The sequence below is a fragment of the Crocodylus siamensis genome, chromosome 1 (genome assembly GCF_052110815.1).
Source record: "Crocodylus siamensis isolate JL-2025a chromosome 1, ASM5211081v1, whole genome shotgun sequence".
Lineage (NCBI taxonomy): Eukaryota > Metazoa > Chordata > Crocodylia > Crocodylidae > Crocodylus > Crocodylus siamensis.
This window is the reverse complement of record NC_143395.1, coordinates 208,702,788-208,721,061: the sequence shown is the minus strand read 5'-3', so window position 1 is coordinate 208,721,061 and position 18,274 is coordinate 208,702,788. Positions and strand designations below refer to the sequence as shown.

Genomic DNA, 18,274 nt, shown 5'->3' with positions numbered 1-18,274 from the left:
CTGTTGCGCGTTAAAACACAGTCATACATGTCATGAGTTTTGCTTTGAACAGTTTGAGGTGCAGATTCCCTGCACCTATCTCCTTGAAACCTGGCAGGCCCTCAGAAGGGGCTACCATCCCTGCTGTTCTCATGCAAATCTGCCAAAAAAATGACAGTTATAGGTATTTCAGTGATTTCCTCATTTATGTCTGAATCACCAAATCTCTCCAATTGGCGCCAAATCTTCTGAAGCTGATTCGGCCGAATTGATTTGGGACAGTGATCCTAATCTCTGAATCGAATTGCTGTGCCCTGAAAGGCCGAATCCTAATCTAATACTTCCCTGTTTGCACAGGCCTACTGAGCATATCGCACGTGTCAGTTACTCTGATCATCTCCCTTACTCCCTCATGCAAGGGGCTCTGTCTTCTATTCTCCCTTCAATACCATGGGCTCTTTGTGTCCCCTAAGCTGTCTTTACTTTCATTGTTTTCTTTGTTCAAGGCTCTTTATACCTGTTGGCCCTCCTTCTGTCATGGTGAGGGGCTCTGCCCTCATGTTGCCATCCTCCTTCATGCTATTGTTTCCAATTTCCTCCATGCCAGAAGCCCAGAGATAAATAAAGAGCCAGGGACCTGGATAAAAACTTAGTAGGGAGAAGCAATAGTGGAAGCAATCTTCTATGGGAAAAGAGAGAACTACCATTTAGGTATCTGAAATGTCCCATTCCTCCCTTACCCCTTGATATAATGGTTTGTCTGGGAGGTAAGTCACTTAAGATGTTAACACTCTGAATTCAACACAGTGTGAATACAAAGTGTGTTTACACAGCAAGGTATTAATGGCTGTCTGCAGGCAGTTCAGACTGGATTGAAGCTGATGGCTCTCCTAACCAGATGTTGGGTTGCTATTAGGGCCATGTGAAACGGCACCGTTTTGTTTCAACTTCCGTTTTGGTGGGACAGTTTTGTTTAGTTTTGAAGTGCTGTTCCATTTCGTTTTGTTGAAACTGTTTTGCTGTTTCAATGCTGTTTTGACATTTTGCTCATAGGCTATAATGGGGAAGCATGAAACTGCCCATAGCTTTGTCATTTCTTGACAGATTTGGATGAAAACAGCAGAGATGGTAGCCCTTTTTAAGGGCATGAAGCTTGCCAAGTTTCAGGGAGATAGGTGCAGGGGTTTCTGGGAAACTGCACCTCAAGCTGCTGACAAGCAAAACTCATGATGTGTGACTGTGTGTGTTAAGGCGCAGCTGTTTTTCTGTCCCTCCCCCAGAGCACTGGGATTGGAAGGGATCTCAGGGAAGGATCACAGTCACTGGCCAGCTACACAGTCAGTATGCAAGCAGTCCTTCCCCCTTCTGTCCCCTCCCTCTCCTTAGTTTGTTTCTTGCAACCAAGCCCAGCTTCAAAACTAGAAACATTTCGAAACTTCCGAAATGTTTCGACTGCTCTCATTTCGTTTCGAGGCTGTTTCAAAGTCTTTCATTTCATTTTGATTTTGCCGTTTTGAGCTTGAAAGCAGAACACCTGGCAAAATTTTGCACAGCCCTAGTTGCTGTCTCCTTCACTTTTTCTCTCATCTGGTTTGCCAGCTGTCATCAAAGCCATAAGTGTGTGCTCACTTAAATCTAGAGCAGGGCTATCTGACTGGTGGCCCACAGACCTCATCTGGTACATGAGGAGTTAAACTACCCCTGTTATTTTCCAGCTGCTCCCACTTGAGTCTCTGGGCTCCCCCTTCCTCCTGCTTCCAGTGTCTGGCCCTACCCCATGGGGGGCCATGCTGGTACATGGAGTGCAGTGGGTGCAGGGTCGTTTGGGGGGGGAGCATGTGGTACAATGCAGAGTAACTGGACTGCCTGGGGTGGGTGGGGGGAGCATATGAACTCAGAAATTGGACATGCTTCATGCAAAATCCCTGAAAAATGTTGGGCATGAATGCAGTCTTCAAAAGTTAATCATGTGACATGCAACAGCAAACCGTTGTGATGATCACAGGTCCTTGTAAGCTCAGCTAACAACTGAATGTTTCTGTTTCTTGTCTCTCTCTTTCCCTCCACTCCACACATTCATTCAATGTGTTCCTGTCTTTTAAATCTAAACTGCTAGTTCTTTGTGAGATGGTATGTCTTTGGTTTTGTATATTGTGTAACACTATGCCCCTCCCACCTGCCACCTTCCCTGGTGCCTCTGAGTGATATTCTAACAGAGTAAATGTAATAGGGTGTGTCTAGAAGGTCACATGTCAGATTTAGCACAGTCCTTTTTTTGTATTCCAGTCCCATGGGAGTAGCTGAAGAGTTTGGAACTGTTGGTCAGCTGCACCCTACTAACTCTGCTCGTTTGTTTTACTCTTCTGCAGTATGACTTGTGCCAAATGTAACCATGGATTTTGTTGGCGTTGCCTTAAGCCTTGGAAGCCGACACATAAGGATTACTACAACTGTTCTGCTATGGTGAGTATTTGCTCTTCTTCCAGCTGTTATGTACTTAGGACACACATGGCACCTCACAGAGGAAGTGGGAGAACCCTGGGGACACCCTGGTTCTGCTCTCTTGCTTGGCTTTGCTGTAATCTTGCTGTGTGCATCAGTCTGTGGCACTGGTGGTTTTAGACTGTACCTGTTGTGACCATCTCTGCCAAGAATGTAGACACATCTAACAACTGAACTGGTCTCAGATATTACTGTTTGGGGGCTGGTTCACAATTTGGTGTGAAGTGCTGTGGCTTCAACACCTGGCAGTGGGAGTCAACACCCAGCCCAGCCTGTCTGTCAGTGGATGAGAGCTGGGGGCAGTGCTTGTACCCATGCTTTGGGATTCCAGGGAATGAATGACCAGTAGCTGGGGCTGTTTGCACTTTTCTACGTTCCCTTCTCCTTCATCAACTTGAGTTCAGTAAACTTTAAATGGCCTGAAATGTGCAGTGTATCTGCCTGACTTTTGGGGAGGGGTGCTTGAACCCATGCTTCTGGATTTCACTAGCTGAGGGGGCATGGTGAGGTGGAAACAGTCAAGTAGGAAGTGAAGGGCATAGCTGCTTGTTAGAAGGATACCTTTTATTGAGCAGGCAAAATGGGGAAGCCCAATGATTTTTTTTTTTTAAAAAAAAAGTGCCAACAAAAGGAAAAGAAAGGGGGGTAGTAAGCTTCTGGCTTTGTAGCAGGACAGCATGGGATGCCTGACCAGATCCATGTCACGGAATACTTGGTGTCCACATGTAACACTGAACCAGTGTTCACAGTGAACCAGCTCAAAATAGCTGGTTTTTCAGGTACAATTTCAAACTGTGACAGGCAGCTTTCAACCAGTTGAACAGGCTTGTATGTCTGTCTGCTTCGGGTTTAACAACATTTCAACTGGTTTGCATTATGTGCTGCTCTCAGTAACTTTTTACTTTCCCCTCAGGTGAGCAAAGCAGCTCGGCAAGAGAAGCGTTTCCAGGATTACAATGAGAGATGTACTTTTCAGCACCAAGCAAGGGTAAAGGCTCGTCCCCTCATTTGAATGCAGATCCTACCTATCTCCCTAAGTCTTGGTGCTTGTGATGGAGGATTTTTGTCTTGCCTAGAATCTGCTGTGGCTGATGCAGAGAACTGGGCTTTAGATTTGTACTGTAGACCTGTCTCATGCTACCCTTGTCTTGGCATTTGCTGATCCTTTTTCTTGGTATGCCTCTTTCTGGTGACTGTGGAAGCTGCACACAGTAGGGGCGTGTAGAATTGACCCATTGTGATGGGTAAGATTGTGGAGAACAAGTGGGGTCCCAGTTCACTAAGAATTTTGGGTCTTTACGCTGGATCCTTCAAAATCCTATAGAACTGGATACAGGTCACTGGATACTGCTGGAACTTAATGGAGAGGGTAATATAGTTGGAACTCTGGTGTTCTCATCCAACAGGATTGTCTGCACTAGGAATAAGGGTCTGTCAGAAAAGGAATAAGGGTAATGAGTCCGTGAGGCTTTAAAATCAGTTCTGCTTGAGAAGAGAGCTCATCCTTTGTGGGAAGAAAAGAGATCCACAAACCAACGGAGGGGAAAACTGGGAGCTGACTTTTTTTCTTATGATGATTGCAGGAATTTGCCATGACCCTGAGAAACAGGGTGTCTGCCATCCGTGGGATGCCTCAGATTAGAACCTTGACCTTTGTTGTTGATGCCTGTAAAGTCTTGGAACAGGCACGGAAGGTAAGTACAGGAGGAGTGGACACTGATCCATTACTTACTGGTAGCACAGTAACACTTAGTGGCCCCTAACTTGGATCGCAGTGGGCATCATGCGTGCACTAAGCAAGGTACAATTCTAACCCCAAACACTTTCCACTCTTAAGTAGACAAGATGGACAGAGGACTGTAGGGGGAATAGGGGTAGATTGTTGACAAAAATTTGTTGAGGGTTATCCAGCAGACCAGGGGCTAGAACCCTGGTCTTCCAAGTTCCTGTCAAGACCCTGAGCCTTAGACTGTGCACTGTCTCCATTCTGAATTGTACCACAGAAATTGGAGTTAAGAAACACATTTTATTACCTAGTTATCCCATGGTGTGCCTAATAGTTTATTCACTTTCAAGCTAACTTTCAGAGACCTTTCTGAGGGCTAATGCACCATGTTGTCAGGAAGTTTTGCTTGCTGTTCAGCCTATACGTTTTCCTTATTAATTCTTTTTCACAATTCCTGAAGTCTGAACTAAAGGTGCAAATCTTGAGCAAGTATCAACAGAGAGGGTAATCGCCACCTGCTGACTACTGAGTGGCACCCGGGGGACAAATCTGAGTGCTTTCCCTGACTGAGGAGAGGGGAAAGGTGGACACCTGGGCAGTGAACTTAGGCCTCCTGTCCCAGAGATCAGCCAGGGACGAGCCAGACGGCTGTGCCCAGCTCTGGTTCCAGGCTTACCCCAGTGACCAAATAACCTCTGACTTCTGGAAACACTGTCTGGACTTGGAAAGTGTGCACAGGCTTAATTAAGAAAGTTTGACAAAAGCTGTAGAGACCAACTAATAAACTTGCTTGTCTGATATTAACATTTTCCAGTCCTCCTGATTAAACTGTAAGATTTCTGCAAGAGTTACCACTTAGGCCTCTGCAGAGTAGTATGTTCCCGCTAATGGCTCTGTTCTTCAGTAGTCCCAAACAGAACCTATTCAAGCAGCTTGCGTTCTTGATGGCATTTCCCTTAGGTGAAGAAAGCAATCTGCCATCATTTGCAGCAAGCTGAGTGTGCTACCATTTTGGTTAATGCGATAAGGTTGCCCTTCACAGAGTCAAATGCTTTTCCTTTGTTTAGGGCTTGGTTTCCTTTAGGGCTGATTTCTTCAGCTACCATTTGAACCTTTATACCAGTGGTGTGCACAACCTTTTGGTTCTATGGGCTGGATGAGTGCCATTGCCCTCTGTAGCCACAGAGAATAGGCTATCTCCAGATACCAGAAGGAAGATTATAAAGAGGATAAAGACTGTTATCAAATCCCCTGCCATCAAATTTTCAGGCCGATAGGGAGCTCTGCAAACTGGTTGGCATGACTTTGTGGGCTGGAGGTTAAACACCACTGCTTTACACCATCCTCTCCTAATCTAGTACTTATGCTCTTTCCCCACACCGTAAGTACCAGTAGTTACCATGGAACTTGGCTTCTTACTTTCAGTCTTCATGGCCTCCATTCTTAAATAAGAATATTGAACCTGGATGTCTTTAGAATTTGAAGAGCCATTCCAGATTAGTAAAATGTCATCACTTGTTTGTAATGTTTGTATTGCGATTCCATAAATCTCTCTGAAGCTTCTTTTACCACTTCCTGTTTAGGGTCACAGGAAAGAAGGGTGGGAGGGGACCTCATAAGGTCAGCTAGTTGAGCCCCCTTTTCAAGGCAGAATTGTCCTTGACTAAACCATTCTGCCAAGTGTCTGTCTAATCCATTTTGGAAAAATTTCCAGGGATGGAGATTCCACAACTTTTCTTGATAGCCTGTTCTTCCTAATCTGCAACCTAAATTTCCTCTGCTGCATTTTCCAGGCCATTACTCCCAGTCCTGCCCACTGCAGCCACACAGCATGGTCTATTTCCAGATACTTGAAGGAAGATTATAAAGAGGATGAAGACTTCTATCAAATCCTCCCATAGTCTTCACTTCTTCATATTAGTAATACTAGTTGTTTCAGCCTTTCCTTGTAAATTATGCTTCTCAATGCTAATCATTTTGTTGCTCTCCACTGGGCTTTTTCTAATCTGTCCATATCTTGTAGTTCAGGGCCCAAAACAGGACACAATACTCCAGGTGAGGCCTCACCAGTGCCAAACAGAGCAGAAAAAAATCACTTCTTTTGATTTGTAAGAGACACTCCTGTTGATGCAACTCAGTATGTTGTTGACTTTTCTTGCAACAAGAGCATGCTGTTGGCTCATATTCGGTTTATGATTCGTTGTAATCCACAGGTCCTTCTCTGCAGTACTGCAACTTAGGCAATCATTCCCCAGTCTGTATTTTTGCCCGCAGTTATTCTGTCCCAAGTGCAGGACTTTGCACTTATCCTTGTTGAACCTCATCTCATTGATTGCAGCTATTTCTCCAAGCTGTTCGAGTCATTTTGGATCCTAGCCCTACCTTCCGGAGTGCCTGGAACTCTGCCCAATTCGATGTCATCTTCAGATTTGCAAAGTGTGCACTCATTCCCATTGTACAAATCATTACTGAAGGTGTTAAACACCGGAACCAAGACAGATCCCTGGGGAACCCCACTTGATCAGCCCCAGTTGATATCCTTGCAACTACACATAGAGCCCGTGATAACCACTCATTGAGCACAATGATGCAGCCAGTTATGTATCCACTTGATAGTACGTTGTCTAGTCTGGATTTCCTTTGTTAATGAGACTGTCTTGGGAGAAAGTGTCTTTAGTATGGTTTAAGTCAAGGTCATCTACCTCTTTCCCCCTCCCCCCCACAGTCCACATAGCCTATCACCTTATCATAGAAGAGAATCAGGTTGGTCAGCCATGACCTGCTTTTGGTGAATTCATGCCATCTGTTCCTGACTGCCCAATTCTCTAGATGCTTCCCAGTGGACTCCTTGAAGACTTGTTCCATGATCATTCTGGGTATCAAGGTCAGGCTGGCTGGTCTATAGTTCCACAAATCTTCCTTTTTCTTAAAGATGGGCACTATAGTTGCCCCTTTCCAGTTAATGGAACCTAACCTCCAGAGTTCTCAAAGAGGATAGCCAATGGCTCTGAAATTCCTTCAGCCAGTTCCTTCAGTGCTCTAGGGTATATTCCATCTGGCCTTGCTGACTTGAAAGCATCTAGCTTCTCTAAGTAATCCATAAACTGCTATTCTAAGCTGTTTGTTTCCTTTCTGATCTTTGCTGCCAACTATTCATCATCTGATAGCTGACTTTTCATTCAAGAAGGCTGAATTAAAAAGGCATTAAATACTTCAGCTTTCTCTGCATCATCCATACTACACATACATATATATTTCCTTGAATTTAATTCAGGGTTTCCTCCCGCATTGAATATGAGGGAAAGAACCCTTCGTCTTAGATTTGAATACAAGGTGGCAGGGGGCCAGGTGGCTGCTGCAGCTCCAACTTGGGGCTGAACCCAGGATTGGGTGCAGAGCTGCAGCTGCTGCCCCCCTGCCCCCCATCCTGTCACAGCCTCTGGTCCATGTCCCCTCCTCCCCTCCCCCTCCATCATCCGTCTGCAGCTTCTACTCTGCTGCCTACCTGTGTAGCTTCTGCTTACCTTGCAGGTTCAGCAGGGCTCTGGCCCCTCTTCAGCCTGGGGCATAGAGCATATGGTTGCTCTAACCCCATCCTGGCCTGGTAGCAGCTCCAGAGCCTGGCTGGAGCTGCTACCACCACAATAGTTACTGTATTGGCTGAGCTGGGACTAGAGTAGCCATATGGTCTGTGCCATAGGCTGGAGTGGGGCTGGAGCCCAGCTAGAGCTGGGGGTAAGTAGGAGGCAGGGGGGATGGCTGAGGGTTGTTTGGTGGGAGGGAGAGGCAGTCAGTGGGGGGCAGGGGCTAAGTGGTACAGGCATGGGAGAGGCTAGGGACAGGTGTGGCAGGCAGCATGGTTGGGGCTAGTAGCAGGGGGAGCAAGTGGGAGGAGACAAATGAGAGGGCAAGGTATGGGGGAACAAATGTCAGAAGTCAGGCTACTTGACTTCCCTGCCTGCCACTACTTTCACTCTGCAGTGGTGGGGGAACAAATTAAGATAGCCCTCCAAAAATTAGATTTTGTACATGGGAAAACTATAACAGATTTGTAAATTTTCCATGTGCAGAATTTAATGGAGTCATTTCGGAGAGTCATCTTGCATTCCGGTTAATACAATAACTAGATTGCCTTCTGTAATGAAACTGTGGTTTCTTTGGTCTTTCTCTTATTTTTGACATACTTGTAGAATCCCTTTTTATTGCCCTTTATGTCGTTTGCCATTTGCATCTCAAATTATGCTGTGGTCTTTCTAATTTTCTCCCTGCATGCCTGTACTCTTATATTCTTCTCTAGTACTGTGACTAAGTTTCCACTTTTTGTAGGCTTCCTTTTTTTGAGTTTCAACTCATTGAAGAGATTGCTGTCTAGCCAGGTGAGTCTCTTGCACTTCCTATTTTCCATCACTTTGGGATAGTTTGCTCTTGCACCCATAATATGGCCTCCTTAAAGTAAAGCCAGCTCTTCTGGACTCCTTTTCCCCTCAGACTTGCTTCACAGCGGAAGGCCACCAGTTCCCTGAGTTCACTAAAGTCTGCTTTTTTGAAGTCCATTGCTTATATTCTACTGATCTCCTTCTTCCCCTTATGACCTTGACTGTCACCCAGCATATCTTTCACCTTCACATTCTGAATCAATTCCTGCCTGTTTGTGAGCAGCAGGTTGAGAAGAACTTCCCCCTTAGCTAGCCTCTCTACCACCCATACCAAACTCAACACACCCTAAGAATCTGCTGGACAACCTGTGCACTGCAGTGTTTCCCTACCATCAATTATTTCAGTAATTAAAGCCCCTCATCCCCACCCTGAGCACCAGTTCCTATGGTTTGGAAAGTTCTGTCAGTTGTTTAAAGAAGGCTTCGTTCACCTTTTCCTTCTGGTTTAGTAGCCTACAACAAATCCACCATGACATTTCCCCTACTGTTCTTCCCCTCTGGCTTTCCATTTCATACCAGATCTCAGAACACCATACATCTCCTCTTTATTCATGTGAACTATCCCACCACATCTCCATAATCCCAGTTAATCACAAAACATCATAATTCCATGATTGTACTAGAACCTCCTGTTCTTCCTGTTTATTCCTCATGCTTCTCACGCTAGTATATAAATATGTCAGATACCTAAATGGTAGTCCTATCTTCTCCCATAGAACATTGCTTCCATTATTGCTTCTCCCTGCTAGGTTTTTATCCAGGTCCCTGGCTCTTTGCTTTTGTCTCCATCCCGTGGTGAACCTAGTTTTATGAAGACCTCCACATTAGGATAGCAAGCGTGCTTTAAAAAAAAAAAAAAAAAAGTCTTCTCCCTCTTTGTCAGGTAGATCCCACCTGCTGCCAGGCTGGATCCTCTTTACACTCCCCCTAAGCTTATTATTACTGCATCCAACAGTCATGCAGGACACATACATGGCCACTGCTTGTTTGGTTCCCTGGCTAGTGGCCTCCTATTCATGTATGTTTTATGTGTATGCATGCCCCGTCCATTTATGCCACTAGTTGAAAGACCAGCTGGCATGATGATCTGATTACAGGTCTAAATTGTAAATGTTGTGTCTGGTTAAATCCTAACAGACTTTTGAGTCTTTGCCATTGTTCTGGTGCTACTTACCTTTCCACTGCATGGATTCCCAGGTCAGGGTTCTTCTGATTGTTTTGGAGCTGGCCCAGGAAGAAGTTGATAATGTGATCTGTGCTGTTCCAGGTGCTGGCCTATTCCTGTGTTTACAGCTACTATAACCAGGACACTGAGAAGTTGGATATAATGGAACAGCAGACTGAGAACCTGGAGCTACACACTAATGCTTTACAAATCCTTTTGGGTGAGAAGTGTTACTGAGCCAGTGTTTGCTTTATGATGGTGGCTACTGTCCCAGGATGGTGTAAAGAAAGCTATGGCTGCCTGGGCAGAAGGGTTGCATCTATCTATTGAGGGAAGAGTGCCCAGCTATTCACCAGCACCAGCTTTTTATTTTGTTGGTCTCCAACCAAGGATTGATCTGGCCTGACTGACTGCTTATCTTGTGTGATCAGACTGGAATCTCTGAATCTCTCAGATTATCCAAAGATAATCTGGTTGCAGGCAAGCCATGACATTAAAAAAAGGAAGTCTTCATCATTTCCTCCTCTTCCTCTGACTTTCAGCATAAGAAAACGGGTAAATAAGCCACACAGCTTGCTAAGGCATTGCATCTGTGGCTTGGTGAGTTGGGACAGTAGATTTGATTGGCACTCCCTCCAGCTTTTGTGGAGGAGTCTCCAGCCTGTTTCCCTTGCAGCTTTGTCACTCTGGCTTACCTTGTGTTCCAGAGGAGACCCTGCTGCAGTGCCAAGATCTGGCCTCCTGTGTTCGGCTGCTTAAAGCAGAACATTTCAACACTGGTCTGGAGCTGGTGCGCAGGATCCAGGAACGGCTTTTAGCAATTCTGCAACACTCTACTCAGGTAAGCTGTACCTTTTATCAAAGGCCTGTCCTGCCTTTGACATAACTTCAATTTAAGGATGTAATGGAGTTTGGGGGTGGGGCACAGGAAGGGAGCTGATGATTATAGTCACTCGCTCTGAATCTCTCAGCTGTGCCGCACATTACATATGTGAGGGGGAATTGACAGCAGGTCAGAAGGAAACACACGGGCTTCTTATACCCTTAGTCCCATCTGCATCTCTGCTTCTCTGACTTCTCTTCTACCCTGACAGGATTTCCGTGTGGGGTTCCAGGCCCAGCCAGGTTTTGATCAGAGGGAAGTGAAGTTGTCAAATGTGCCTAATGTGGCCCCTGCTTATAAAGAGTGAGTTTCTTTCTATTGTGTGAAGTGGAAAGGTGTGGGATGGGGAGTTAGGGTGCTGGAGTTTTTTGTTATGTGAGATGTAGAAGGGTTAGTGACAGTAGCTATTCCTGTACTGTATTGGGTTTGATTTAACTGTATCAACTTGGAAGAGTGACTTCAGTGTCACCATAAGCATCTCAATTGAACCTTGGCAGGCAAGATTCTTTGGGTAGATGTGATATCTTGTATCAGACCACTTAGTAGTTGGAAAAAAGTTCTTTGCAAGCTACCAGGCACATACACCCTTTGTCAGTGGCACGTTTGCACTCTGAGCAGCTGTCATTTCAAAGAAAACAAAGGGTTTGAATCCTTAAAAATGAGATGGAGAATAATCCAGAAATGTCATATAATATTACAGTATTGGTCACTCTGCATCCCAAATATTGGAGATATTAGAGAGCTAGAGGATGTTCATATCAGATCAGCAGTGAAGATGCTAAAAAGCCTTGGAAACTCAAGTAAAGGGAGACTGGAAACACCAAGAACTTTATCTTAGGAAAGAGACAAAGAAGAGTTATAAGTGTATAATGTAATGAATGGTTTGGAGAGCAACTTGGCTTGTCGTCTCCACTCCTGCAGTGTTTCTGGAGCTTGCAGGAGGTGCTGTGGGGGTGGTTGCCAGTGTGTAAGACTCTGCTGGGTCAGCCTCAGCAGCAGGGGCTGGGCCCCCCCTTCCCCCACCCCCAAGGTACAAACCAGGGTTGGGAGGGGGCAGACAGTGTAAAGGAACAAGGCACAGGAGGGGAGGTCCTGCCCATACTGTTCTTAAGTGACACCAGCTAGCTCCCTATCTTTTCTAAATTTAGATCCGTCTCAGTGATTTTCAGCTGGGCTTCCACAAAATTTGGCAGTTATGGAGTTATTTTTTTTAATGGTACAGCTCAGCCCTGGTATGATTCCTTCTGGCAGGGAAGTGGCATATGTTTTGTTTTGTTATGCATTCAAACACACACATGCACACCTTTTTAGGTATAAAAGTGAAGCGTGCTGCCCATTTCAATCCAGAAAAAAGTGTGCCTCAGGCTCCAAAAGTTTGGAAAACTGAGCTAGCAATATCCTCAGATATAGTAATTTATGGTAGTGTATATTCTGGAAGAGATATTAAGCCAACCAAAGTGAGCCTTTCCATACTTCTCCTAAGGCAAGGTTTCAGTCCTTTTCCAGGAGGCCTGGGCTTTAAACATTTCCACAACCATAGTGTCAGAGTAAATGACTTGAGGTAGGACTATACTGCCTCCAGGGTGCTGCCAAAAAAAATAGGGCCTGCCAAATTGCCACCTGTCCCATGCACGCCAAACCTAGAATTGAGGCAGCGAGTGTGCCCTGGGGGTGCTTCCTGCCACTGCTCTCAAGAACGCTGGAGATGGATCTCAGTAGTGGCAGCAGGGGATATCCCCAGAACATCCTCATTGCCTCAGTTTTAGGTTAGGAGTGTGAGGCAGGAAACAGCAGGTAAGGCTTCATTTTTAGATGGTAGTTATAGAGGCTGTGTGAATTTATCAGTGACGTGACTGGAGCAGCTCTTTCCCTCATATGCAATCACAACCAGCTTAGACAGGACCTTAGCATCAGTGCTCCATTTTTTCAGGGAAAATTGCTACAGTCTTTGACCAATCACTTCTTGTGCCAGGGTTGCTACTCTGACTCTAGCTGGGGAATCTGAAGTAACTTCTCTGTATAGGCAGAGGGAAAAGTTATGAGGTCTGCCACTTTGTCTTGACTGGCCTGCCTGGCTGAGATTTTGGGGCAGGAAACACTTGTTCATGCTGACTTTTTACTGCTTCTGCACAGGCTGAAATTTGATGGGGCCTCTGACTCCCCAGACACAGATGAGGGGGGCAAAGAGGAGGATGAGGATGAAGATGAGGAATATGTCCCTGAGTGGCATGAAGAATATGATGATGAAGACCTCGATGATGACAATTTTACCTATGATGATGATGAGTCAGAAAATCTAGAGCGTGATTCCTTCTTTGATGATGATGATGATGAAGGATTTGACTAGAACTGTGCCCATACCCCTAAGCCGAGCTAAACTATGAAAGTGACACCATATTTCACCACTGCCCAGCCAGCTCTGACACCCTCCCCTACCCCTTGCTTTTACTCAAGTCCCATTAGTGTCCTAAAGATGGGCAGGGCCTGTTAATTGATAGTACAGAGGTTTCCATTCTGGATTCGTTGCTCAGTGACTTCTGTTTGCCTATACTTCTTGAGCACAGAAACCACATGGACCTTACCCACTCTGGCAAGAAGGGGTTCACCACTACCTTTACTGCTGTTTTTGAAGCATCAAGGATGTATCAGCATTTCAACAGAGCAGCCTAGACAAGCAGTAGTTTTTCATTTAAGACCCTTTGGAGGATGGAGAGCCCAATGGGTCATTGTGCAAGAAAAGTACCTTGTAAAGGCACCTGTCTCCTTCCCTGTGGCAGTCTGTTTCCACGTGCCCTGTTCCTGTAGTCTAGGCCCAGGCAGGGATGGTACTGCACTGGGATTATCAGTTCTTAGCTTCTAGGTTTTCTACCCAATTCAGTAATTGCTCAGTAGTGCAGGCAAGTGATTTGTCATGGGTACAGTGTTTCCTAAGGGTCCATCCTGCTTTCCTTGTCCCTTGGTGCAGTCTTCTTTTTAGTCAAGTTTTTGAAAATGCATCCCAAGTCTGAAGTTCTTCCTCCCATTACACTGAAATGCAGTGCAGACTGGTGTTAGGGGCTCCCAGCACAGGCAGGTGAGATGAAGACATTTGTGGTGCATTGCCTGGTAGCCTGAGTAACAGAACAGATGGTTTTGTTCATTGCTATTGGGGTTGTTGCCTTTTCTTCCATGAAATGGGACCCTATCCAGGGCCAGTATAAGTTTGCAGGGTTAATGTGTGTATATATAATTATATTATATAATACAATATATAATTATATAATAATTGTGTGCGTGTGTATCTATCTATCTATCTATAGATAGATATATGCAGAAGCTGTTATTGTTCACAGATTATACTTTATCTTTCTGTAAAGGAAAATTCATGAAAGATGGTGATGATACAACATCTGTTTATAAAAAATGTTTTGCTTTTAGTACTGGCCTCCGTGCCATCATTTGGGAGAGATGTGGGTGGCTGCAGGCTCCAGAGATCTCTGTGCACATTAATAAAAAAAAAAATCTGCTATCTCACTAGCACACCCCAAAGGTGCCACATTGTACCACAAGGCAGTTATTTGGCCAGTGTCATCCAGAGTGAGTTGCAGAGCTGAAGAGAAATCTAAATTTCCTGATGTCCAATCTTGCCTTATGTGCCCACTCTGCAGTGATACTACCAATATTTTCCTGTTTTGCGACATACAGGATCAGAATCTCTGTCTAGCCTGACTGGCCTTTTTAGGAAAGAGATACCTTCTAACTTCCTGTGGGAATCTGCACTTTGATGTGTGTAACATATATGCTTAGTCTAGATATGCTAGTTCTTTTTGCTTATGGCCCTAGCTCTCCCTCTATCTTCTTGGGTCATTGGTTTGCTGCCAGCTTTCTCAGTTATGGGCAGGGGCACCTGCTAATTAAAACAGACATTCCCAGAACAACCATTTGAATACAAGGCTAGTGATGGGGCTGCCACCTAGCACGCTTGTCGTCTTCCTCCTTAGATGAGTTTTCTGTCAGAATTATCTTTTCCAGCCCTGGAAAATTACAAGGATATGAATGACCTGGCTAATCTGTGGTCTGAAATCAATCAGCTAAAATCCAACAAGGACAAGTGCAAAGTCCTGCACTTAGGATGGAATAACTGCATGCACAAATACAGACTGGGGAATGACTGCTAGGCTGCAGTACTGCAGAGAAGGACCTGGGAGTTGCAATGGACTGTAAGCTTAATATGAGCAAACAGTATGCTTTTGTTGCAAAAGAAGCCAACAGCACTCTTTTGCAGATCAAGGACAGTGATTCTTCTCATTTATTCAGTACTGGTGAGGACTTACCTGGAGTAACGTGTTGATTTTTGGGCCCTGGACTTCAAGTAAAATATAGAGTCCAGTGGAGAGCAGCAAAAATGAAAGAACTAGGGTTCTTAAGGGGCAATCCTGCCTTGAGCAGGGGGCTGAATTTGAGGTCTCTTTAAGCCCACTTTCCTGTGATCCTCACTTGATATTCTAGCAGAAGTGGTATAGGAAACCCAATGTGGGATGCTATATGTTTTACAGATACTAGTGTTGGCTGAGCCATATGCTTAGGCCTCATAAGAATGAATAGAAAGTTTCATAGTTTCATAGTTTCTAGGGTCGGAAGGAAAGTGCCAGCTGCTAAAACTCTTAAGAAACTTAGAAGTGGCTAAATTGACTCAACACAGCAGTGCCTTAACCTTTTGGTTCAGTATAGTATATTCCACTTGCCGGATTCACTGGGAATGATACTGAGCTTTGACAGGGAGTGCTTTTCAAGGACGCAATAACCAAGTACTTAAGTACTTGGGAGGGTTGAGCATTACCCAAAAGAACCAAAGACTTTGTGCATGATACAGAACAAGGTAATATTGCAATGTGCTTGTTTGAAATACTGGTACATACATAATATAGGATTGGTTAACTATGGGGATGTACCCATGTGTGACTATGCAGTTGGATCCTGTTATGAACGTGATAAGGTAAAATGTATAAAATGCCTCATTTATGCCATATATCCCTCCATTAATCCCTACTGTCAGCAGTCTGGTGGATGAGTCCAGAAAATGTTTGCAAGAGTATTCCCTTACCCTACTCCCATTTCAACAAAAAAGTTAGTGATATTTGTGTCTGCTTAGAGTGGGAAAACATTACTATGATATAAGGTCTAAGTCCAGTGGACTACCCAGAAGCCAATGCTTCATGAGTCATGGCACTGACAACAGTACATCAAGCATGCATGCATTTCTTTCCTCTACCAAAGGCCCAAAAGGTTGACAGACAATACAAGTAAAATGTTTTACCTTAACAAAAGGTGGATTCAGATGTAGTTCCTTGTGGCAGAAGGCAGCATGACTTTCAAACACCTGCCACTGAAAAATTCTGAGCTTAAAAAAACAGAAAATGTTTTGTTCCATGCAAGAATCACTATCTGAGATCTGTTTCTGTTTCCTTGGGGTCAGAACTGCTATATATGCTCTCCCCAATCCCGCTGATTCCCAAAGTCCGCACAAAGCTGACGTAGTCCAGGGCTGGTTGCAGCAATAGTGACTTCAGTCTCTCTAAGTTAAGCCTCCAGTGATGCTAGGCCTCGCTAGATAAGACATGATATTACAGATAGATCCTACACCTCAGTCCTCATTGTATCCATCTCATAGCTCAGCTGCAGTGGCTAATATTTTCAGAGATGTTGATGTGCACAGAACATCTTAATTAGCAGTAGCAAGTGCTCCATTAGAAACATTTATCTGGAGAAATGGAATAAAAGTTTTGGTTCTGTCATCTCCAACAACCTATTTCCATACTAACCTCCAGCTAAAGGTTAGAGTTGCTTTGCAGTTCTTACTGTGGTGAAAACACCTCTCACTGAGCTCAATGAAGGTTCATCTGGAAGCTCTCTGCTATTAAATCTCTTGGGCAAGAATGTTTGTTTTCTCACACTTCATCCTAGGGATATTTTTAAAGAGATTAATGGTTTACCTGCATGTAAAGGACCCTGGACCCCCTCACAGTTCAAATCTAGGACTCTGATTTATATGTAATAAGAGTCAAAGATTCATGCATAACCCATTAGCCAACTGTTCTCCTTCATCTGTCTGCTAAGATGTCTTTTCATTTATGATATTAGGCAGAAGAACTACACGATTGCTGAGCCTCAGTGTTTGGTTTTCTACAAATAAATAGTTTCATCATTAAGGTAATCCAAAATTCCTTTTGAAAGCAGTATCTGAATTGCACATGAATCAGATGGTTCATCTTCTGTTTTTCTGTCCCAAAATCACTCTGTTTTATAGATGAGAGATTACATGTGGTAGATCTTTCCAGAACATTGTAGGTCTACAGAGATAAAGCAAAAGGAGCAATCTAGTTTATGTCAAGGGATTGAGGTGGGGAACATAGGGTGCAGAGAGGGTGTCAGGCAGTTTCAGTGCAAAGGATTTGGGACTGGCCTACCTTATATATCATGAGCCCTTGGCAAATAGGACTCTTCCTGGTTGAATGGTTGCTCAGACCACATTGGTGCTTCCTGAGACATTCCCATTTGCAGAGCAGCAGTTTGGCTCTCAGTTTACACTTCTGCTAAATATCATGGTGTCTAAAGTGGATTCATGTTTTGAGAAATCAATTCTAAAGTTACAGTTTAGCATAGGGTTACCCAGCTTCTGAGAAGATGGGGGCTGCTTGCAGTACTGTGATGGTTCCCTCTGTCATGGGCATCTCCACACTGCATCAAGCCAGTACCCCTGTGCTGTGCTGTGCTGGGTCCCCAGAAGCCCTTGAGTCTGCTTGGCTGTGGGTTGGGGTGAGGGAGGCAGGGAGAAAAAAGCAGAAGTTGAAGGTGGGTGAGGGAGCCAAGAAATTCCAGTAGCAGCACCAACAAGGACACTCCTTCAGAGAGATGGATCACACATTTGAAAGAGCCACCCGGATACCACATGAAGAATTGCTGCAATACAGAAGAATCCGCCCCCCCATGAATTGCACACTGCTGGTTATGACATGTCACCTCTCCCTTGAACCTATACAGAAAATCCTCAAACAATTGCAACCCATACTAGAATGAGACCCAATTCTTAAAGCGATCTTCCCAGAACTACCCATCCTAGCCTTCAAGCAAGCACTGAACCTCGCTAACCTCATCACCAGAAGCAAACTTCTTACAGCACGGAACATACCAAATGGATCCAGACCATGCCATGATAAGAAATGCAAAACCTACCAGCACATCTCCACCACCCCCACAATTACTACACCCTACAACAGAACCATCAGCATTCCTGGATCTTTCAGCTGCACCTCCAGAAATATATTATATCTCATCCAACGCACCAAATGCCCTGATGGAAAATACATAGAAGAGACCAAACCCCAACTCTGCACCAGAATGAATGCACACCGAAAATCTGTCAAAGACAAGAATACCCAGTTACCTGTGGGGGCATATTTCTCACAAGAAAACTATTCTCTGTCCAATCTCTCAGTTCTAATCCTCAAAAGGAATTTACAAAACACTTTTCACAGAAGAACCTATGAACTTCACTTCTTCAACTTCTTGGATACAAAAAATCATGGGCTAAATATAAACATTGG

The 18,274-nt window shown here is 44.6% G+C and overlaps 1 protein-coding gene across 1 annotated transcript in view; it reads left to right on the top strand.

Moving 5' to 3' along the window:
* LOC149873974 (cullin-9-like) overlaps nucleotides 1-14,107 on the top strand; it is a 75,688-nt gene extending 61,581 nt beyond the window's left edge. Inside the window, exons 32-38 of the mRNA XM_090040004.1 lie at nucleotides 2,349-2,442; nucleotides 3,395-3,469; nucleotides 4,065-4,175; nucleotides 9,911-10,028; nucleotides 10,516-10,649; nucleotides 10,903-10,994; nucleotides 12,825-14,107. Of these exons, the coding sequence (XP_089896130.1) occupies nucleotides 2,349-2,442; nucleotides 3,395-3,469; nucleotides 4,065-4,175; nucleotides 9,911-10,028; nucleotides 10,516-10,649; nucleotides 10,903-10,994; nucleotides 12,825-13,038 (838 nt within the window). The 3' untranslated portion in view covers nucleotides 13,039-14,107. The remainder of the gene's footprint in view (nucleotides 1-2,348; nucleotides 2,443-3,394; nucleotides 3,470-4,064; nucleotides 4,176-9,910; nucleotides 10,029-10,515; nucleotides 10,650-10,902; nucleotides 10,995-12,824) is intronic.
* The last annotated feature ends 4,167 nt before the right edge of the window (nucleotides 14,108-18,274 follow it).